Source organism: Aspergillus terreus, genomic scaffold (assembly GCF_000149615.1).
Source record: "Aspergillus terreus NIH2624 scaffold_6 genomic scaffold, whole genome shotgun sequence".
NCBI lineage: Eukaryota > Fungi > Ascomycota > Eurotiomycetes > Eurotiales > Aspergillaceae > Aspergillus > Aspergillus terreus.
In genome coordinates, this window is record NT_165929.1 from 973,350 (window position 1) to 995,530 (window position 22,181).

At 56.1% G+C, this 22,181-nt stretch overlaps 8 protein-coding genes across 8 annotated transcripts; 6 read left to right on the forward strand and 2 right to left on the reverse strand.

The window, feature by feature from the left end:
• Window positions 1-2,114: 2,114 nt before the first annotated feature.
• Window positions 2,115-3,708, forward strand: erg13 (hydroxymethylglutaryl-CoA synthase; the record flags this gene model as incomplete). Its single annotated transcript, XM_001213773.1, has 5 exons — window positions 2,115-2,174; window positions 2,250-2,352; window positions 2,428-3,163; window positions 3,201-3,504; window positions 3,571-3,708. 5 exons carry the CDS (start codon window positions 2,115-2,117, stop codon window positions 3,706-3,708), a joined length of 1,341 nt encoding a protein of 446 aa, XP_001213773.1.
• A 1,798-nt stretch (window positions 3,709-5,506) lies between these two features.
• Window positions 5,507-7,426, forward strand: ATEG_04596 (uncharacterized protein; the record flags this gene model as incomplete). Its single annotated transcript, XM_001213774.1, has 1 exon — window positions 5,507-7,426. The coding sequence occupies one exon, from the start codon at window positions 5,507-5,509 to the stop codon at window positions 7,424-7,426; it is 1,920 nt and encodes a 639-aa protein (XP_001213774.1).
• Window positions 7,427-7,749: 323 nt separating this feature from the next.
• On the forward strand, window positions 7,750-9,645 carry ATEG_04597 (FAD binding domain protein; the record flags this gene model as incomplete). The annotated part of the gene is made up of 3 exons (XM_001213775.1): window positions 7,750-8,399; window positions 8,466-8,956; window positions 9,008-9,645. 3 exons carry the CDS (start codon window positions 7,750-7,752, stop codon window positions 9,643-9,645), a joined length of 1,779 nt encoding a protein of 592 aa, XP_001213775.1.
• A 1,798-nt stretch (window positions 9,646-11,443) lies between these two features.
• On the forward strand, window positions 11,444-15,367 carry pmcB (putative calcium-translocating P-type ATPase(PMCA-type); the record flags this gene model as incomplete). The annotated part of the gene is made up of 5 exons (XM_001213776.1): window positions 11,444-11,506; window positions 11,577-12,443; window positions 12,493-12,923; window positions 12,974-13,116; window positions 13,167-15,367. 5 exons carry the CDS (start codon window positions 11,444-11,446, stop codon window positions 15,365-15,367), a joined length of 3,705 nt encoding a protein of 1,234 aa, XP_001213776.1.
• Window positions 15,368-16,005: 638 nt separating this feature from the next.
• ATEG_04599 (actin-related protein 2/3 complex subunit 5 family protein) lies at window positions 16,006-16,666 on the forward strand (the record flags this gene model as incomplete). Its single annotated transcript, XM_001213777.1, has 2 exons — window positions 16,006-16,364; window positions 16,444-16,666. The coding sequence occupies 2 exons, from the start codon at window positions 16,006-16,008 to the stop codon at window positions 16,664-16,666; spliced, it is 582 nt and encodes a 193-aa protein (XP_001213777.1).
• Window positions 16,667-16,846: 180 nt separating this feature from the next.
• ATEG_04600 (uncharacterized protein) lies at window positions 16,847-17,958 on the reverse strand (the record flags this gene model as incomplete). Its single annotated transcript, XM_001213778.1, has 2 exons — window positions 16,847-17,680; window positions 17,737-17,958. 2 exons carry the CDS (start codon window positions 17,956-17,958, stop codon window positions 16,847-16,849), a joined length of 1,056 nt encoding a protein of 351 aa, XP_001213778.1.
• Window positions 17,959-18,318: 360 nt separating this feature from the next.
• On the forward strand, window positions 18,319-20,305 carry ATEG_04601 (putative dynactin Arp1 p62 subunit RO2; the record flags this gene model as incomplete). Its single annotated transcript, XM_001213779.1, has 2 exons — window positions 18,319-18,656; window positions 18,715-20,305. 2 exons carry the CDS (start codon window positions 18,319-18,321, stop codon window positions 20,303-20,305), a joined length of 1,929 nt encoding a protein of 642 aa, XP_001213779.1.
• Window positions 20,306-20,872: 567 nt separating this feature from the next.
• Window positions 20,873-21,817, reverse strand: ATEG_04602 (40S ribosomal protein eS7; the record flags this gene model as incomplete). Its single annotated transcript, XM_001213780.1, has 3 exons — window positions 20,873-21,239; window positions 21,295-21,377; window positions 21,662-21,817. 3 exons carry the CDS (start codon window positions 21,815-21,817, stop codon window positions 20,873-20,875), a joined length of 606 nt encoding a protein of 201 aa, XP_001213780.1.
• Between the last annotated feature and the right edge of the window lie 364 nt (window positions 21,818-22,181).

Below are 22,181 nucleotides of genomic sequence, written 5' to 3' on the forward strand. Positions count from 1 at the left end.
GCAGACATGCTCCCTGATGTGGAGAGACCTGGGGATCAGGGAGGACGTGGGAGACTGGCGTCTGGACGAGGCAAGAGTGAGGGAAAGACAGGCACGCCAACGAGAGGGAACGATACCTAATCCCGAACGGAGGTCAAGGGGGAGTGTGGCGGATGATGGAGTTCGTCGTAGTTAGTTGGTCTGTAGTAGTAGGAGTAGTCAGTAGTACGGAGTAGGAAGTTGGTTCCTGAGGAAGCACGGTCTTACTAATTCCCCCCAGATAAGTCATGGCGTGGCGCCGTGACCCACGCTCGGCAAGACAAGGCAGAAGGGTTTTGTCGTGAAGAGGAATTTCCGTTCGAGAATCATGGTGATCGAGACGAGAAATGTAGAAGGATCGAAAAGAAGGACGATGGTTCCTTAGAATAGTCCTGGTTGATCGGGTTGGGCATTACCTAAGGCGTCCGACTTCACCTACGACGATCACTTACGGGGTATATATATATATATATATATATCTTCTTACTCTGAACCTTCGACCACTGCAGGTTGACAAACAAGAAAGCCGTTGATTCCGCACATACACATGAGAGAGAAATACATGTACATATATGGAGAAAGAGTGTGAGTGAGTGAATGAGTGACAGACGCATTCCCTATATCTGTTCTCCTAGCCATCAGGATAGACCAACTGAGTTGCATAATCCTACTCTGTGTTACAGCATGCAGATGCCTACAAACCAAAGACCAGGTAGGTGCCTAGTACTCATGTCAACTGACACTAGGAGAACCTACAGCCAGGAGCGAATTACCTCAACCACCTAAGCGAGCCATGATGGAACATTATTGCGTACTCGAGGCATCTTCATCATCCAGGTGGAACAGCATCCACCGGGATTCTAGTTTCAGCTGGTCCAGGGGATTTCTTCCGCTTTTGCCTGGATCGATCCACATGATAAGATTGATTAGCAGAGGGATTTTCTACGAACACTGACGGGAGAGTGGGAGAAGACAAAAAGAAATAAACAAAATTAAGCCGATGTCGCAGTGGTCCCATCGTCGAAGTGATAGTATTACACTGGGGCCAGAGATTAGGCGGTCCGGCCTAAGCCGAAAGAGACCAATAGAGATGCAATTGCGGCGGAGGAAGACCAAAGACAAGGCCTATAGTAGATAAGATAGAGGCGCAGCACAGCAAACATCACACTACCACTACAGAAGTGTCGGTCAGGCCTCGGAGGAACCGGTCTGGGTGACGATGCGGTGGCTTGGTGGAATGAGGGATTCGGGTGGACGGATGCTGGTGTTACATGAAGGTGAAACTAGATACATACTAGTAGATTAGGAGGGCGGCGGTGGTTGCCTTGGTAAAAGGAGAACGACTTAAGCTTAAAGTTGATGCCAACCTGCTTTAGGGAATTTCCATACAAACTCCTACTACTACTGATCTCTGTAGGTACATCATGCATTGCGCTGGAGAGAGCAAGTACAGAAACCAAAATACGGGGAAAGGGAAAGGGGCAAAAAGAGCTCATCGAAAAGGAGAGGCTGCGTGTGCCCTGCAGGCTGCAAATTCTGTTGAAGAATTTGTCTGGTGGAAAGGAGATTCTAGTATGGATCGTACGGTGTACATTATATCCTGGAGACAGATGGATGGAGTTGCACCGCAGTGGGGAGCGTTACCGTACCATAACCCTCGCCGCATCGCCGCCAATGCTGATCTAATCGACGCTTTAACCTGGTTTAGGAACAGAGGGTCTCAAACCACCAATAAAAGCTACTTAAACCCTCGTGCTAGTTGCTCCACCACAGGCGCACTATGTCAGGATAGGTCGGGTAACTTACGCGGTAATCGCCGTACCGCCAGGGCAAGAGGTTGATCAGTGGTGGTCTGGCTCCTACATATACCAACTCCTGTTCTCATACCATCTCCTCTCTCCCTCGACTTCTTTCTTTGCTCTCTAACTCTCTCGATCTCCTGCTTCTGCTCCCTTCCTCGCTGTCTTCTTACATCCTCCTGATTCTCCTCCATTGTGCTCCTGGTGCTTGACCTTAGCTCTCCTGCATTCCACTTCAACTTTTTTTTCCCCTATCATTATCGATAATCTACCCCTCTACTCCTTTCCACCACCACCATGGCTGCTCGTCCCCAGAACATTGGTATCAAGGCCATTGAGGTCTACTTCCCCAGCCAGGTATGTCTCTCTCTCTCTCGCTCTCCAGTGTATTTTTGTTTCTGTCTAGAAGAACCTCCTACTGACCCCTTCTAGTGTGTCGACCAGGCTGAGCTGGAGAAGTTCGATGGCGTGAGTGAGGGAAAGTACACCATTGGTCTGGGCCAGACAAAGATGAGCTTCTGTGATGACCGTGAAGGTGCGTGGTTATTGTCCTCTTCCTCTTAGCCCATGCTGTCCCTGAACTCACCGCTAACCCCTATGCTCCATTTAGACATCTACTCCATGGCCCTGACCACCCTCTCCTCCATGATGCGCAAGTACAACATCGACCCCAACTCCGTGGGTCGCCTCGAGGTTGGCACTGAAACCCTCTTGGACAAGTCCAAGTCGGTCAAGTCCGTTCTCATGCAGCTCTTTAAAGACTCCGGAAACACCAACGTCGAGGGCGTGGATACCGTCAACGCTTGCTACGGAGGCACCAATGCCGTCTTCAACAGCATCAGCTGGCTCGAGTCCTCCGCTTGGGATGGACGTGATGCCGTCGTGGTCTGTGGTGACATTGCTCTGTATGCCAAGGGTAATGCTCGCCCTACCGGCGGCGCTGGCTGTGTTGCCATGCTCATTGGTCCCGATGCCCCCATTGTCTTCGAGCCCGGTCTCCGTGGTTCTTACATGACCCACGCCTATGATTTCTTCAAGCCGGACCTCACCAGCGAGTACCCCGTGGTGGACGGTCATTTCTCTCTCAAGTGCTACACCGAGGCCGTGGATGCCTGCTACAAGGCCTACGCCGCTCGTGAGAAGACCCTGAAGGCCACCAACGGCACCAACGGTGCCACCCACGATGAGACCAAGACTCCCCTGGACCGCTTCGACTACATCTTGTTCCATGCTCCTACCTGCAAGCTGGTGCAGAAGTCCTATGGCCGTATGCTGTACAACGACTATCTCGCTGAGCCCAACCACCCCGCCTTCGGCGAAGTGGCCCCTGAGCTCCGGGAGATGGAGTACGAAGCCTCCCTCACCGACAAGACTGTCGAAAAGACCTTCATGGGGTCTGACCAAGAAGCGTTTCGGCGAGCGTGTGCGCCCGGGTCTGGATGTGGCTACCCTTTGCGGTAACATGTACACGGCTACGGTCTACGCCGGTCTGGCCAGCTTGCTCAGCAACGTTACCTTCGACCCTAGCCAGCCTAAGCGTATTGGCCTCTTCTCTTACGGCAGTGGTCTCGCTGCCTCTATGTTCAGTGCGAAGATCGTGGGCGATGTCTCCTACATGGTTGAGAAGCTGGACCTCCACAACCGTCTCAACGCCCGCACCGTTCTGCACCCTCAGGCGTACGATGATGTAAGATTCCATCCTCCCCCTTTTGACAGACATCATACTGGGCTCAGCTGACTGGAAATGTGTTAGATGTGCCTCCTCCGTGAGCACGCCCACCTGAAGAAGAACTTCAAGCCCGCGGGCAAGACCGAGACTCTTCAGCCCCACACCTACTACCTTACTGAGGTCGACGACATGTTCCGTCGCAAGTACGAGGTCAAGGCCTAAATAATGACTCACGTTTGACGAAGCCTGTTTCCTTGACATGATCCATGTTTAGACGGTTCCTAGATTCCCTCCAGTGTCGTGATGTTGTGTGCGTTCATAGATCCGAGTATGGCATGGCTCCGGGGAATTCTTTGCTGCACCCTTCTTTTCCTTTTCTCCATCCCCGCAATATTTAGTGTGTTCAGTCTTCTGAAATGGCGGGAGGGAAATGGTCATCTCCTGGTCAGGCGCTGGGATGATAGATGATGGACAAATACGAATGCTCTTTGGTCGATATAGGGGCACTGGAATGCTTCTATTCTCGAGGGATTCTCTTGCCCATCTAGTATTAATTTATTTAATGGAATATGTTCAAATATGCCATACGTTGCTATCTGCTGTATTCGAGCCGTTCCCAGTCGTATTCTTCAATAATATTCCACGGTTGCTTAGTTACCTGACTGGGACGTGCTGACTGAGCCGAGGCTCATCAACATTCACAAAACGAAGTCTACCTACTACCTACACTACGGACTGGACATTTCAAATTTCCTCGAAGTCACAACCACAGAACAATCAGTGCTTCAGCTGCATCTAACCTTTGATGCCCTCACTTACCATGCTTGTCTACCCAAATCATCCGCAACCGGATCTTTGCTTCTCGGTGTGCGCCACTCCCACCAGTGGCTATCCTGACCAACGGTGACTCCATCATGTCGCTAGAAAGCACCGACTTTGATTCAAACCTTCCTCAGGATGAGATTCTCGTCTTCCCACTCCCGATGCTTTGTCTGCTTCAATCAAGCCGAGTTTGCTGCAAGCTATTGGAAACCAGGAGCCCCTCATCAACCTGGGCGCCTACCTGGGCCGTCACCGGCGCGTACTGCAACAAGCTCCCTCCCCTGGGAATGTATGTATTCTTAGAACATCTCGCGTCCTGAGACTAACATGCATGATTTGTAGGATTTATGGATTTTCCAGTCTCTCTGATTGGGCCGGGGTGGTGCATTTTCAGTCCTTTTTCGTGCTCCGTACTCTGCCCGGCGCTTCGAGCTGCGAACACATCCGGTGCCCTTCTCAGGGTCTGTGGAGCTTCTGTTGCTTGCCGCCGACTGATGGAATTTCCAGGCGTCTCGCTTCTAGTGGGAGCAGTTCTTAATTTAGCTTCAAGCGTGCTCAGAATAGCTCGAAACACAAGCGTTGCCGATTATAGATCCATCCCCAGGCCAGCACGAACCCTTTCCCGATTCAAGGCAGTCGGAGATCTTCACCAGGCGTGCAGAGCTCAAGCAAGATGCAATATTTAGCAACATTTTGACGCGCGACTGCAAGATGAAACAGCCCTATCTACTTGGACGGGTCCAGGTTCGCCTGTTTCGCGTATCATTCAGCAGCACATCGGCACCTCATGCATTGATCGCCTGTCCTGTCCATCGAAGCACCAAGAATGGCTAGTGATCTGGCGTCGAGATGGAGCTTCCTCCATGTTTCATGTTGTCCTATTATTATTCTTTCGATCGGATGCTTCGGTGCCCCTGGGTCCTCCAAAATCGTGTGGGTGCTTGTCCGACGAGCATTTAATATCCAAACGATTTCCGGTTCCCTCGCAGAACTCGACCTTACACACTATGACTCGCCTGCTATACCCTGCTCATCAGTGAGCGTGCGTGCCTGTTTCGACTTCTTCATCTATTTGTGTTTCAATTCACCCATTGGCGGATATCCTTCGTTACGTCTTAACAGGAAGCTGGTTCTTCCAATTCGTGCTCGACTACCTCCCTCATCTCCTACCTGTCTGCTCTCTTTTAATCGTCACAAGATGTCTCAGGAATATGCTTCCTACCGGCCAAGAACGCCCCCGCGGACGCAATGGGACGAGCTTGTCCGGACGGCCCATGCCCGCAATACTTCCGAGTCTTCGATTTATTCGAACGACTCATCACCCTGGTCTGCGGCGACCTCAGTGACAAGCCCTGTAGTGGAGTCGCCTCCCTGCCATCATCATGGCCAGGCACTTCTTCCCAAGATCAGGTCGCAGGACGTGGTCATTGAGCCGCCGCCGGTGGGTGGCCCACAGCGTCATCGGCGCGTCCTGTCAAACACCCGCAATCCTCCTGGGTTTCTACCTTACCCTCCCAGTCGGCCCTCCATGCAGCGCACAGTCGCAGAGACTACAGAGAGATTTGCGCTGGCATCTCCAATCTCGCCTATGTACCGTGCGGACAACAGATCAACGCTGTCGTCCCCGGTGGACCTAACGCACAAGCGCAAGACCTCGGGAGGACATGCCCGGTCTGGTTCTTGCTCCAACATCGACGAGGCTGCCTTGGGTCGATACGGCTGTTCTCCGTACCGCCCGCTGTCGAAATACTCTTCTCAGCCACAGGGCTCACCTACCGCACCTGTCACTCCCGTCACACCAAACATCATCGTATACCCACCCCATGTGCAGTCTCCTGGGGGTCCAAGGGCTCAACCGGGAGTGCAATTGCCACTTGTGCTGCCTGGGTCCCCTCACAGTGCTACGCATGTTCCGAGTGCTCAATGCTCCCCCGTCACGCTGGGCCCCCACGTTGAAAGCATGAGCCCTCAATCCACCACACTGCTCTCGTACTTGACAGCGCCCACGCAGGCGATCAATTTAGTCCGTAATGTAAGCGTGGTCCCCAACCGGGGGTTGCACGACTACTTCTGGTGGGACATCCGCAACCTACGCAGCTGGACCTCGTTTTCGACCGCCACTTTCAACTCCATCAACGGTCTCACCAAGCTCCTGAAGACCGCCATCTCATCCCACCTGACCCCTACCGCCATGGTGCCACCTTCGCGCCTGGCTCCCGAGTCGGAGGCCGCCCTGATCAACCTCATCTCAGACATCTACGCACCGCGCGTGAACGCCGCCATCGCCGTGTCCCAGGGCGAGAAGCACTTGACCCTGTATGCGGCGCCGGCCCCGCGGCTGTCCGCGAACAAGAACCACGGCGGAGCGCACTTCCTGGCAAACTACTCGTCCGACACCGAGCGCACCAGCACGGGGCTCCCACGCGGCCGACTCGTCGGCATCGTCAAGAGCTTCGATCGCTGGAACACGGGGATGCGCAATGAAGCACCTCACCGACGCGTGGAATATCTCAAGGGCCTGGCGCATCTGCAACGATGCATGCGCGAACACTCCTGCCGGTACGGGTTCATCATCACGGAAATCGAGCTGGTCTGCGTGCGAGCCGGGTGCGACGAGGGTGATGATGTGCCCTATTTTGGTTTCCTGGAGGTATCTGCGCCGATTCCCACCAACGTCTCCGCCCGTCCGTTTGAAAACAACACCCATCTGCCCCAAAGCCACAATCCCCTCCAGTCGCCCGCATCCCCGGACGGCTCGCTGGCTAGTCCGTCCTCCGTGTCGGACGCGTACCCTGTTGCGAGCGCAGATTCGCTGAACGTACCTATGACGGCCAGCCTAGGGCTGTATTTCCTGCTGATGCTCTCGAAGGCGGTCCCACTGCCGTCGCAGCCGTCGTCGCATCTGAACGTCGGCGGGCCGGGTGCGCTGACCCGGCAGCGTGTCCTGCCCGAGGGGAAGGACAAATGGATCCCGGAGCCGCAGATTGGGGAGCGGCGCGATGCGAAACGGGTGCGTGGGTGGGTATGGCCGCAGGATGCATGGCATCGACGGGAGGGCGGCGGAGCATCTCGTGGGCGTGGCGCGGTGGAGGGTCGGATGAAGAAATGGCATAAATAGGGGACTTAGGGGGGTTTGGGGGATTTTCTGCTTGCTTTTGGCGTTGGGAATTGACGATAATGTAGTAATCTATACTATTTCGTGCACAGTCGTTCGATAAGATAAACTGCTCTCAAGGTCCTCATCTGCACGCTGTAGATCATCCATCCATCCACCTCCATCTTCCATCCATTCCATCACCAGCCAAGAAGGACCTTGCGGCTTCGAGTACCCTGCGGAGGATCATGTCACGTTGGAAGTCTATATAAACATGCCGCAGGGCCACTCGCCCGTCTCCTTCCGGAGACCATCGCATATAGATCCAGACATAATACAACACCAACATGACCGAGAAACCTTCACCCTCCTTCCCTGACCTCCTAGACGTCATCATTGTCGGAGCTGGTCCCTGCGGTCTCGCGGTGGCAGCTCGACTCCGCGAAGAAACGCCGTCGGCCATCTTCACCGACGACGAACACCAGCGCTACCACTGGATCAACAAGCACAGCGGCCGCATGGCGCTGGTGCAAGCGCACCGCGGCAAGATCAAGGGTGTCAAGGCGGAGCGATGGCAGAGCTACGACGCGCGCCGGCGGTCGTCCGCCAGCAGCAGTAGCAGCGGCGACGGCGGCGGCCGCCGCTCGTCGACCTCGTCGGCACCGTCGCTGGCCTCGTCGGTATCATCAGCCCCGGACGTGGAGGGGTCGGAGCGCGGAAGAGACAAAGACGGTGATGACGACGACCATCTCTCGACGCTCGTGCTGGACGGCACCGGGGACCGGTGGATGGAGCGGTGGAACCGGGCGTTCCGCACGCTGGAGATCAAGCAGCTGCGGAGTCCGATGTTCTTCCACGTCGATCCGGGGGACCGGGACGGCATGCTGGCGTACACGCAGGAGATGGGGCGCGAGAGGGATCTCTGGGAGATCTCCGGGTGTGTGGGCAAGGAGTTGAGCAAGCACAAGAAGAAGAAGAAACAGCAGCGGCGGCCTGTGTGAGCATTCCCTTCATGTTTTAGACCCCCATGGGTGTATAAGTGTATACTGATGTTGCATGACAGCGCTATCGGCGACAACGAGATCGACGAGCGAGACCGCAAAGACTACTTCTCGCCGTCGACGGAGCTCTTCACCGACTACTGCGAGAGCATTGTGCGCCGGTACGGCCTGGACGCGCCGGGCCTGATCCAGCAGCGCGAGGTCGTAGACATCCAGTACGACTTCCACGCGGAGATGTCGCCCGCGGACAAGATCTTCACGGTGACGGCCGCGGATGGCGCGCGGTTCTACAGCCGCGCGGTGGTGCTGGCCATCGGGCCCGGCATGACCAAGGTGTTTCCATTCCCGCTGAGCGCGGACGAGCAGCAGGGGGCATGCCACAGCACGGAGATCCGGAGTTTCCCCAGCCCCAACGTGCGGAACAAGATCCAGCAGCGTCGGCCGACGAACCTGGTGATTGTTGGGGGCGGACTGACCTCAGCGCAGATTGCGGATATGGCGGTTCGGAAGGGAGTGAGCAAGGTGTGGCTGCTGATGAGGTCGGATTTCAAGGGTGCGTATACCCCGTCTTTACCTACGGGCATAGGCTCTGACGACTAAACAGTCAAACACTTCGACATCGGGTTAAACTGGATGGGCAAGTTCAAGAACTACGAGAAAGCCGCCTTCTGGTCGGCCGACACAGACGAGGAACGCCTGGCGATGATTCAGGTGGCCCGCAACGGCGGCAGCATCACGCCGCGGTACCAGAAGATCCTGAAGCAGCACGTCGCCCACCAGCGGGTGTCGGTTCACACACGCACCGTCATCCGCGAGCGGACCTTCTGCGCAGCCACGCAGACCTGGCATCTTACCACGGACCCGCCCATCGCGGACCTGCCCGCGGTCGACTACATCTACTTCGCCACGGGGATGGCGGCGGACGTCAACACGATGCCGCTGCTGCAGCGCATGCAGCGCGACTACCCCGTCGAGACGAAGCAGGGCCTCCCGTGCATCTCGGATGATCTCATGTGGCGGGCGGACGTGCCGTTGTTTCTGACGGGGCGCCTCGCGGCTCTGCGTCTGGGCCCGGGGGCTCCCAATCTCGAAGGAGCCAGGTTGGGGGCGGAGAGGGTCGCGTGGGGCATGGAAGAGGTGCTTGGGCGCAAGGAGACGGATGAGAGTGATGTGAGACGGTCGAAGAAGTGCTTCTGTGGCTTGGGGAATCGATATGGGGAGTTGGCTGACGTGGATTTGTAACTTTGGCGTAGTAGTATGATGGGATAGCTTTGGACGACATACGTATCCGTCGTATACAATGATGGAGCTTATGCTTAATTGGATAGTTAATGCGTGTTGACATACTTTGAGCTTATGAAGGTTGATAGCATAGCCTCAATGATAAAGGTCCTAGCGTATAACGGAGAAAAGTCATCTTTGTGTATCGTACAGAAAGATAATCTTGTTAGCACAGCCGGGCTCTATACATGCTTCCGCCTTGCCAAACGAAACCCAAGAGCCCAACCAAGACTACTACTACTACTACCTTAATGGTAGACTAAACGATGCTGCCTAACCGTTAGAGACCAAGACCCATCATCCACGACGACTTACAGCCTCTTCTCACTCTCTTCCTCCCAACTCCAGCTCCTTTGATGGATCCCAACATGTCAACGCAGCCGACGGAATGGCATTCTAAGCCTCAATCCAGACTCAATGCGGAAGTCGGTCGGATTCAATGTCCACCTTGCGCGCGGCAAATTCGTCATCCCATCTCAGTCGACCTCAGCCCCTTCATGAAAGTCTTGCCTCGCACCATGGCGAACCATGTGGGAATTGAAAGAGAATCAGCTGAGACCATGGATCTTCTCCAGAGAGAAAGACACCCACATCTACTCTATTAGGGTTTGTGGTGTCCCGTGGCCGGTCGATGCAGAGCACCGCCACACCCGCCACAGTTGCGCCACAGTTGAATCTGCCTAACTATGTACATTACTAGATGATCTCGCGTGGTCGGCAGGCATGTGAACCGCCACAGATCGGTCAGCCACAGTGGCGCATCAATCCTTGATCTTATTATTTGATTTTATTTATTTTTTTCATTCTAATTATTATTCTTCTTCTCTTGCAAGGACAAATCTAAAGCAAGCCGCAACGTCATCATCTCTAGCGTGTGGAGGTCAGACGAATGGGAGCACTGCGGGTGGTCGACTATCCTGGCTACTACTAACTATTCCGTACTATACTCACTCCGTCTCCCTCACATTACACCTCCTTCGGGCTTTGGATTGATACTGGGGATGTTTTGCATTCTGCAGAAATCATAATGCTCCTGTGGACTGGTGCTTGCCGCCGTGATCGGCGGTGAAGTGGACAACACTCTACGCGCCGACTGCATGACTCTTCCAGCTTCTGACACTGTGACGGGGGAAAGACCCGACAACACGAGACCCATGGGGCCTCATTCAGCGCCTAGACTGGCCAATTCTCTCGCTCAAATGAACAGTGTTCTGGCCGGAGCATCAATTTCCGCTCGATTTCTGGGCAAAATTCCTTCCCGCCTGGGTGAATCTGATATGTTTGCCCCCCCTAACTGGGTCGAATGAGGCTGTGCAAGAGGGGGTAACCGGGTCACCCAGGTAATGCTACCGACCACCTTCGCCCTCTCTTCTCACGTCAACCCGTATTCGTATGGGTTCATGTAGGCTGGAGCCTCTATTGCGTGGGCTGGAGCGCTACTTCGCCCGATGACTCTTGCGCCTGTCTGCCTATCGGTCTACCTCAACGTCTACCTAGCTGTGTACACATCGGAGCATATTTCCTCTACTGCCAGATGAACAGCTAACGATGATGTGATTGGCGCCTGCACTTCATTTCGCAGACTTTACTATTAACTTTATTGGTTCTTGTACTGCACACGCCAAGTGACAAAGGGAGGCTGTGTTGAGATCATAAAACTGCTGCGACCCCTCGACCTGCTCACTGGGCTGCTGTACCTAGTCAACGCTCTTGTTTCTATCATCATTCTCGTCAAATCAGAACGAGTGTCGGTCCCATCATGCCGACGCACGAGACTCCTCAGGGAGGCTTCAGGGATCCTTTTGGACCGGACGGGGGCGAGGTATGTGATACCCTGCGTCGGCGGCAAACGCCTCGACTCTATGCATCCAGACTGATATAATGAGCCACAGCAACTCTCCCCCCGACCGGGGCAACACCTGGGCATTTCACCCGCCCCATCATCGTCTCTATCACCCAATATGGCTTCCATACCTGATACAGCCAGACTCACCGTGCATTCGGATCCCCCGCGAACATCGCACTCTCTGGACGGGGAGACGCTCCGTCCGCGCGCCGATTCCAATGTTTCCAGCGCAAATACCGCCATCAGGTCGCGAGCGAACTCGGAGATTTCCCAAGTATCGACCCAAGTATCACCACAGATAACATACGACGAAATGTCGATAGCCGAGGCTCTAAGACCCGATCCTCGCAACCTGCAAGATTTCCAGGTGGAAGACAACAAGTTTGCCTTCTCACCCGGCCAACTCAACAAAATGCAGAATCCAAAGTCTTTGGCCGCTTTCCAGGCCCTAGGAGGCTTACCCGGGTTGGAGCGAGGTCTGCGGACGGACCTGACGTCGGGCTTGTCGATCGATGAGACTCGACTGGAGGGAGAGATTAGCTTCGAGGAGGCGACCGCCCGCGAGAAGCATACAAAGAAAGACACGTCACCGTCCGTCGAAATCTCGCCAGCAGGGCCCGAAGAGCAGTTCCAGGACCGCATCCGTGTCTTCAGCCAGAACCGGCTACCCGCACGCAAGTCTACGGGCTTTTTGAAATTGCTCTGGATGGCTTACAATGATAAGATCATCATTCTACTAACCATAGCTGCTGTGGTCTCCCTTTCCCTCGGCGTCTATGAGACCGTGGATGCGGGCCATGGTGTCGACTGGATCGAAGGCGTTGCCATCTGTGTGGCGATCGCCATCGTTACGCTCGTGACCGCTCTCAACGACTGGCAGAAGGAGAGGCAGTTTGCCAAACTGAACAAGCGGGTAAGTCCTTCAAATATCTAGCCGCCGAATTACGATCTAACCGTTGCAGAATAACGACCGCGAAGTCAAAGCGGTACGCTCGGGCAAGGTGGCGATGATCTCCATCTTCGATATCACTGTCGGTGATGTGCTTCATGTTGAACCCGGTGATTCGATCCCTGCCGATGGGGTTCTGATCTCGGGCCACGGAATTAAATGCGATGAATCCTCTGCTACCGGAGAATCGGACCAGATGAAGAAGACCGATGGGCATGAAGTTTGGAAACAGGTCTCCGGAGGCAATCCTTCGAAGAAGCTCGACCCGTTCTTGATCTCTGGCAGCAAGGTCCTCGAGGGCGTGGGCACCTACCTGGTCACCAGTGTTGGTCCCTATTCCACTTACGGCCGCATCTTGATGTCGCTGCAAGAGTCGAACGACCCGACGCCTCTGCAGGTCAAGCTCGGGAGACTTGCAAATTGGATTGGCTGGCTTGGTTCTAGGTAAGTGGCATTGTTCCTGTTGCCAGAGAAGACACTCATAATATGTCTAGCGCCGCCATCATTCTATTCTTCATCCTGCTGTTCAAGTTTGTCGCCGACCTGCCGGATAACCCCGGCAACTCTGCTGCCAAGGGAAAGGAATTCGTGGACATTCTTATTGTGGCGGTCACCGTGATTGTCGTTGCTATTCCAGGTTCGTCACGACTTGTTTGCTTCGTAACGTCCTATGCTAACGCAATTTAGAGGGCCTCCCGCTGGCCGTGACCCTCGCCCTCGCCTTCGCCACGACACGCATGGTGAAGGAGAACAATCTCGTCCGCGTTCTGCGCGCCTGTGAGACCATGGGCAACGCGACTGTCATCTGCTCCGATAAAACAGGCACATTGACCCAAAACAAAATGACGGTCGTGGCAGGCACGCTGGGAGGGAAGAGTTTCAGCCAGAGCCTACCAGAGCATCGTTCTGACGATATGGCGACTGCGGCTGAGGTCTTCAAGCAGTGCTCGCCGAAGGTCCGTGATCTCGTTCTCAAGAGCATTGCCATCAACTCAACTGCTTTTGAGGAAGAACGGGATGGGCTGAAGGAGTTCATTGGAAGCAAGACCGAGGTGGCTCTCCTGCAACTGGCCAAAGACTGTCTCGGTATGGACGTCACGGCAGAGCGAGCTTCTGCCGAAGTCGTCCAGTTGATTCCGTTTGACTCTGCTCGCAAATGCATGGGCGTCGTATATCGAGAGCCTACTGTCGGCTATCGCCTGCTTATCAAGGGAGCTGCCGAGATCATGGCTGGCGCTTGTTCCGCCAAGGTAGCTGAGGTCGATGGTCCGAATGACATCGTCACCGATACGTTCACAGCTAAGGATAAAGGTGTTGTGCTGGACACGATCGAATCTTACGCAGGCCAGTCTTTGCGTACGATCGGCTTGATCTACCGAGACTTCCCCGGTGTCACCAACTGGCCTCCCGCAGGCATCCAACGTGCGGAAGACGATCCAGATTCCGCTCTGTTTGAAGATCTCTTCCGTGACATGACATGGGTCGGGGTCGTGGGAATCCAAGACCCTCTCCGGCCCGAGGTGCCCGCTGCTATCAAGAAGTGCAACATGGCCGGAGTGCAGGTGAAGATGGTCACTGGTGACAACATAGCGACAGCCACTGCGATTGCGTCGTCTTGCGGTATCAAGACCGAGGATGGCCTGGTTATGGAGGGTCCTAAATTCCGCCAGCTTCCTGACGATGAGATGGACCGGATTATTCCCCGTCTCCAAGTCCTAGCTCGTTCGTCTCCAGAGGACAAACAAATCTTGGTGGCGCGTCTGAAGCACTTGGGTGAAACAGTGGCTGTCACCGGTGATGGTACCAACGACGGCCCGGCCCTGAGGACGGCAGACGTTGGCTTCTCCATGGGAATCGCGGGCACCGAGGTCGCCAAAGAGGCCAGCTCAATCATCCTTCTCGATGATAACTTCAAGTCTATCGTGACTGCCATTTCCTGGGGCCGCGCTGTCAACGACGCCGTGGCCAAGTTCCTCCAATTCCAGATCACCGTTAACATCACCGCTGTTATCCTGACGTTCGTGTCATCGCTCTACAGCGATGAAAACCAGAGCGTTCTGAGCGCCGTGCAGCTGCTTTGGGTGAACCTGATCATGGACACCTTTGCCGCTCTGGCGCTCGCAACCGATGCCCCTACCGAGAAGATCCTCCACCGCAAGCCTGTGCCTAAGAGCGCTTCGCTCTTCACGGTGACCATGTGGAAGATGATTCTCGGACAGGCCATGTACCAGCTGGGGGTGACCTTCATGCTGTACTTTGGCGGCTTTAGCATCATCGGACGCCAGCTGGGCGATAAAAACCCGCAGTTGGTTCTTGACACGATTGTTTTCAACACGTTCGTGTGGATGCAGATCTTCAACGAGTTCAACAACCGACGCCTCGACAACAATTACAACATCTTCGAGGGGATGTTCAAGAACTACTGGTTTATGGGAATCAACTGCATCATGGTTGGCGGCCAGGTTATGATCATTTACGTCGGCGGCAAGGCTTTTAACGTCACAGAGCTGAACGGGCTCCAATGGGGCATCTGTATCATCTGTGCTATTGGGTGCGTCCCTTGGGCGGTCCTATTGCGCACCATTCCCGACAGACCCGTCGAGATTGTCCTCGACTATGCTGTCCGGGGTATCACATTTGTCACCAGCCCTATTATCAAGGGTCTCAGATTCCTGACGGACAAGGTGGCTATGGCTACACGACCTGTTAAGCGGGCCGCCAAGCGTGTCTTTGGCAAACGGACCCCGAAAGCTGAGTCTCACGCCGATGAAGAAGAGGCTGGCATGATTGATCTCAAACCGCAACAATCTCCTGGGACACCGTCGAAGCCCGCGGCAGCGCCCACGGCACCGGTGGTTGTTCCCCCAATTACTATAACGACCTCTTAATGAAGCTATCATATGATACGAAGGTCATCGCGACATGTATTGTATTGGTCTACGGTGTTTGCATTGGGAGGTGGGTGGATACTGTTTTGCATTTTTGAGTGGAGCGTTTGGCTTTGGCAATTGGAATTGTACTTGTACTTGAGCGACTTATTAGATTTCAATATGAGGTTCTGGTATAGAGATGACTGCCAGTAAGCATGTTGTGCTGTTGTATACCTTTAGTGCGCGTGTTGATAGGCTCCGTTGCTGCCTCAGGCCCAATCTCCGCACCGCCCACATCATCGTCGTCTCCTCCACCACCACCAGCTTCTTCTCCTTTCCCCATACAACACTCCTCTCCAATTCCCTCTTCTTCCACAAGCAACACTCCGCTATACACGGCATTCGTGCTTCCGCCAATCTATACGCTCCACCACATTCGCATCGTCCTACCATCACACTTCCCCGCTTGACATCGAACTGGTAACGTCGCCGCCTGACACCACGACCCAACCTATATAGCTACCTAGCTAACAGATCCTCCGATGCAGACATTGATTGTCCAGCATTATCCTCCAAGGCCGACAACCAACCGAACCCACCTACTCCGTACACCTACAACCACACTTACAACAGCACCTCCTGACCCCACCGCAACCATGTCTCAAATCAACTACCGCACAATCAACATCGACGCCTACGACCCGGAGTCCTCGGTGAACTTCCCCATGGAGACGCTCCTCCCGGCCACGCTCCCACCCCCCGAAACCTCCAGCGACGCCGCCACCGTCGCCAGCCAGGTGCGCCAGCTCCTCCGCAGCGGCGACTCGGAGGGCGCCATGCGCCACGTGCTGGACACCGCGCCGCTGGGCGGCGACGACCGCGCAAAGGAGGTGCACATGGCCACCGTCACCGAGGTGCTGCAGGGCATCCGGCAGGGCGAGATGACCCGCGTCCTGGAGGGCGTGTGTAGCGGGGAGGGCGGCTCCGAGCGGGCGGACTGTCTGATGAAGTATCTGTACGTTGTCCTGGTGTGATCTGTGGCGCGGAATGGAGTATACTCAAGTTGGAGTTGAATAAGTGCTGACGTCCGCTAGGTACAAGGGGATGGCCTCGCCGGCGGCCGGCGGCGGCGCGCAGTCGCCCCGCAAGTCGGTCTCGCCGCAGAGTACCGGCTTCTCGCAGATCCAGGCCCGCAATCTCGGCGAGGGCGGCAGCAGCCAGCAGATGAGTGTGTTGCTGAGCTGGCATGAGAAGCTGGTCGAGCTGACGGGGACTGGATCGATTGTGCGGGTCATGACGGATCGGAGAACGGTCTAATCGGGTAGGGCGAGGAGAATAGAGAACCTGGCTGGGGTAGATTCGTTTGGCGTGTTTTATTCTGTTGATACTCGATTTACTTCGTCTTGTCCATGGATGATATCCTATCTAACCGTCCATCTGTAGTATTATACATGCGCAACGATCGTTGCATTAAACGAACACTAGAACGAAATGCAGCTACTGGTTGGAAAAGTCTCCCCCACCCAGGAGATCCTTCAGATTCATCTCGCCGCTTCCGCGCTGCAACGGCTGCGCCTGACCCTCGCCCTCCTTCCAGCCGATCATGTAGATCAGCCGGAACGTCGCGGGGATGCCGCGCGCGCCCTCCTCCATGTGCAGCTGACGGTAAATAGCCTCGTTGGCGAGCAGGACATCCCGCGAGATGGGCCCGAGCTCGCGATGCAGGATAGCGTTGTTCTCGCCCATGGCCTGCAGGTCCTGCATGAGGGCAAAGGTGTCCGGGAACTCGACGACAATATCCTCGACGTCGACGGTGAGCATCTTGAAGCCGGCCTTGTTGAGCAGGCCGCCGACGTCGCGGACGTCGGCGAGCGGCGAGACGTGCGGGCTGACGCCGCCGCGGCGCTCCATGTCGGCCAGCTGCAGCGAGGTGCGCAGCTCGAACAGCGTGTCGCCGCCGAACATGGCCGCGATGAACGGGCAGTCCGGCTTGAGCATCGAGTTGACCTGCGCCAGCAGCGAGGGGAGGTCGTTGATCCAGTGGATCGACAGCGACGAGAGGACCAGGTCGAAGGTGTTGGGCGCGAACGGCAGCGACTCCAGGTCCGGGACGACCTGCCGCGTGATAGCGAGCTCCGAGTTGAACGGCTCGTCGGCGTCGCGGTACAGCAGCGCCGGCGACGTGTCGATGCAGGTGAGCTTGGAGATGCGGTTGGCCAGCGGCGGCGAGCTGGGTGTGTTCGGGTCTGGGTTGGGCGTTGTCAGGGCGCGCGCGATGTTGCAGCTGTTGGCGCCGAGGTCGAGCACGTTGGGGAATTCTCGTTTGATGTCCTGCGTCGTTAGATACTAGCTAGGCATGCGTTGATCCTCCGAAGAGTCGGGCGTACCAGTAATCGCTCACACAGCCGCATGGCCACCTCGTCTTTGATGTAGTCTACCTTGCGACTCTCCTCAACATTCCGGGCCGCGCGGTCCTTCTGGATGTGTTTTGTTTTCCGATTGAAGACCTCGAAGACCGGGTTGCCGGGCGCTTGGCTGGCGAAGGTCCGGGTTGCGGTATAGGTGCGCGGTGAGACCACCGCGGGGCGGAACAAACAGCGGAGGGACATGTTGTAGCTAGAGTGATTGGAGATGGTTGAATTGGTTTATAAAAGGGAAGCCATTCTGTCTTGTAGAGCGAGAAGAGGTGTGGTGGTGGTTGCAGGAAGATGAAAAGTGAGCGGAGAAAATGCGGCGTGACGTCTTTCGCTCCGCTGACTTTCTCTCCGCATCGCAGCGCGTCAACATCTTCTCCTTCTCGCTTCACATCTATCATTGGAAGCCCGTCTGTGCTCCCAATGGCTTAGGCTGTTGATTTCAGTCTGCGCTCTATCCAGTACGATACGGCCATCACTCTTTGATTGCGTCTCCCTCCCTGAACATCGCTAACGCAACCCAGTCCCCCTCATAACACGCGTTGAACCGACACAATGTCCCGTCCCTTTCCGTACGCCTACATCTCGTGTCCCTGCGCCGACACGCCTGTCCCAGACCCTGCGCGCAAACGAAGATCAAGGGAGTCACCCCACAAGTCCAACCCGGAGCAACCACTCCCCGAGCTTGCAGACGAGACCGACGAGGAGAAGACGTTCGACCCGCGGTCTCCCCGGTCGAATTTCTCGCTATATCCACCCGAACAGCTTCTCTACTGCGAGGACTGCCACCAGATAAAGTGTCCGCGATGCATCACAGAGGAGATCGTGTGCTGGTATTGTCCCAGCTGTCTGTTCGAGACACCTAGTAGCATGGTGCGGAGTGAAGGGAATCGGTATGTCTACCCAGTCCGATCAATCATACCTAGAGCTATTCTTACGGTCGGTTCCCAGATGCGCGAGGAACTGCTTCAATTGCCCAGTCTGCACGGCGCCACTGGCCGTCACCACCTTGGAAAATGTCACGGGAGGGGGGAGCCAACAAGGCCCCTGGGTGTTGTCCTGCGGGTACTGTATGTGGACGACACTCGATATCGGGATCAAATTCGACAAGCCCACCAACATTCGCACCCAGCTCGCCAAGCTGACCGACCCGTCGCGCGGCCGCCAGATGTCCAAGACGTTCGGCGAGCTCAAGTCCCCTCTCTCGATGTACGCGTCCATCGACGAGCAATTCGCCTCCGCCGCCACAGAGAGCAAGCCCGACGAATCTCACGAACAGGCGCCTGAACTCCTCGGTCCCGAGGCGCGATTTGCCGCTCTCAAAACCTTCTACAAAAACCAAATCGCCGAGACGTCCTCCTCGCCGACGGACCCTCTAGGCGCGGACTTTGGCGCGGGATTCTCCTCGCCCGGCGCGCTGAACCGCATCATGTCCCTCTACGCCTCATCCTCGCGGCTCAGCAGCCTCTACGGCGGCGCCAACAAGAAACCCAAATCCAAGCCGCCCGTGATGCGCGAGGCCCTCACCGCCAGCGAGGGCCTGAAGGTCCCCGCGCCGGACGCGGAGGACACGCTCATCAAGCGCATGGTCGCGGACGACTGCGGCTGGGACGGGATCGCGTCACTGGAACAGCGGCGCGCGCAGGCGCCCGACGCCCGGTTCGTGGAGGACCTGCTCCCGCTGCCGGTGCTGCTGCGCACCAAGCGCTCCAAACGCTGCAAGTCGTGCAAGCACATCCTCGTCAAACCCGAGTTCAAGCCGCAGTCGACGCGGTTCCGCATCCGCCTGATTGCCCTGAGCTACATCCCGCTGCCCACGCTGCGGCCGCTGGTCCCGGCCGGGCTGTCCGCGCCCGCCCCAAATCTCGACGCCCTACCCCCACTGAAACCCGTGCAACTCCTCCTCACCCTGAAGAACCACATGTTCGACCCCGTGCGCGTCACCCTGGCCACGCCATCCGTCACGCCCGGCCGCGTGGCCTCCAAGGTCACCATCCTGTGTCCGCAGTTCGACATCGGCGCCAACAGCGACGTGTGGGACGAAGCGCTGCAGGGCGCCAACGCATCCGGCGACCAGCGCCTCTCCCGCGCCGGCGGCCTGGGGGCGTACGAGAAGGTCGCCGAGGCCGGGAAGGTGTGGGACAAGGGCCGCAACTGGACCACCGTCGTTCTGGAGGTCGTCCCGGGTACGTTGCCGGGGGGTTCCACGGGGGCTACGGCGCGGAAGCGCGCACGACAGCCCGGCGGGGGTAGCACGGCGAGTGAACGTGGCGAGGACAGCAACGATGACAGCGACGAGGACGATGATGATGAGGACGAGCTCCCTGCGGCGCTGGACTGGAGCGGCCAGAGCCAGGATCCGAATCAGCAGTTGCAGCCGGACGAGGATGTCCTGGAGATCCCGGTCTTTGTGCGCATGGAATGGGACTCGGACAACCAGATTGACCAGGAGCAGTCGCGGCAGACCTCCGACACGGTCAAGAGGGAGCTGGCCTACTGGATGGTGCTGGGGGTGGGCCGAATCACGCGCGAGATTGTATAGGTTTTCTGTTGTATAGACTGTTGTGCCATACATACCCATTTCTTTTGGTACTCTGTATTAAGACGTAAACACTGCATCCATATGCTAAACAGCCGATAGATTGATAGACGATGGCTACATCTACGAAAGCAAGTAGAAGATGAAATTTTTTGTTTTTTCAACCACGCCGAACAAAAGAAAAAGCCCGGACCATAAAAAGAGAAGATCATGATTGTTATTATCACATCACATCCTTTTCATTCAGGGGAACCCTAAGACCCTTCCGACCAGAAAAGCTACCCACGCGCAAGCCCATCGGAAAGGAAGGATGCCGTGCAATGCAAACGCCAGGATATATTCCAGAGTTCCGCTGCCCATCATCCATGCGCTCTCCAACACGCCCCCGCCTCGTCCCTCTGTTTCTTTTCAATGCATTCTGTTGATTCTTCGTGTGGTGGTTGTCGCGCAGGAGGGAGTCTAATCAATCGCAGATGACAAAGAAACGAAGAAAAAACACGAACTCAAGGACTTCCATTTTTTCAATTAAAAAGAGACAGAGGGAACTAAAACAGACCCGGAACCACCAATTTAGTAGTCAGCAGCACCGCTCTGGGGGAACTCGAAGACGACGGCACGGCCGGTGAGACGACGGTAGACCTCGCCGTAGGCATCGAGGCGGTGGTCGACACCGCCGCGCTCCTTCTCGTCGAGGATGACCTTGAGGGTCTTGGAGCCGTCCTCCTTGGTGCGGATGCGCTTGCCGACGATCTCGACGGGGTAGACGAGGTCGGTGAGGATGGCGTCGTGGACGGCCGTCAGAGTGCGGGAACGGGGACGCTTCTGCTTCTGGTTGGTGCGGGAGTTGACAGAGCGCTTGGGGCGGGGCAGGATGCGGCGCTGAGCAACGAAGAGGACGTGGCGGTCGGAGAACTTCTTCTCGAGCTCACGGGTCAGACTGGGAGGTGTTAGCGATGTTGTCTCGCGGGTCAAACGGCGGGTTCCGTGCGTACCGCTGCTGGATCTTGTGGAAGCCCTGGAGGAGAGGGACAGGGACGAAGATGATGACGGCCTTCTTGCCGTGGCCGACCTCAACCTGGAAATGAATCCGTCAATGAATGTTCGCGGCAGAAACAGAGGATGTCCGGTTGCGCTGGTTCCGCGCATGAATCAGAATTTGCCTGCTCTCCCATCCCATTCGACCTGACTTTGTTTGCGTCGTGGAGAACTCCTGGACATAGACGTCCCAGAGACATGCTCATTCCCCAATGCCTGCCTCATGATATCCCATCGCATTTCCGTGACCCTCCCAATCCCATTCTCCCACGCATTCTGATTCATGCAGCGAAACCCAACGCAGGACTCGGGCTAGCTTCTTACCTCACGAGCAGACACGAACTGAAGGGGGCGGAGGGTGGCCTTCAGGTCGGTGGTGTTGCTCTCGAGGTCGAACAGAGCACCGGCGATCGCGGTCTCCAGCTCGGAGGGGTTCTGCCGAGACGGCGAGTTGTGGGCGATCTTGTTGATAGCAGCCATGATTGCAGACGAGCGACGGGTAGCTGGCTGTGCTGCGAAGGTGCTGCCTTTTTCTTTTGTCGCGTGGGTGGTTTTTTTGGTCGTGGGAAAAGGAAGTCGACGCACACACAAATTGGCGCTGGAGTCTCGCTGGTGCCGTGTGGGATTCCGCCGCCCACCGCCCTCGCTTAGACACGCGCCTCTAGTCCCATTTGGGCCTAGCGGGCCCGTTTAGGGGAACCCCCGTCACATGATCTCCCTGCCCTGCTTAGTCATTACCGTAACATTAACCAGGCAGTTAACTATGATAACTCTATAGTATTGAATGAAGTTGAATGAAGTTGAATCAATCCAATATACACAGGAAACGCCCCTCCTCCAACTT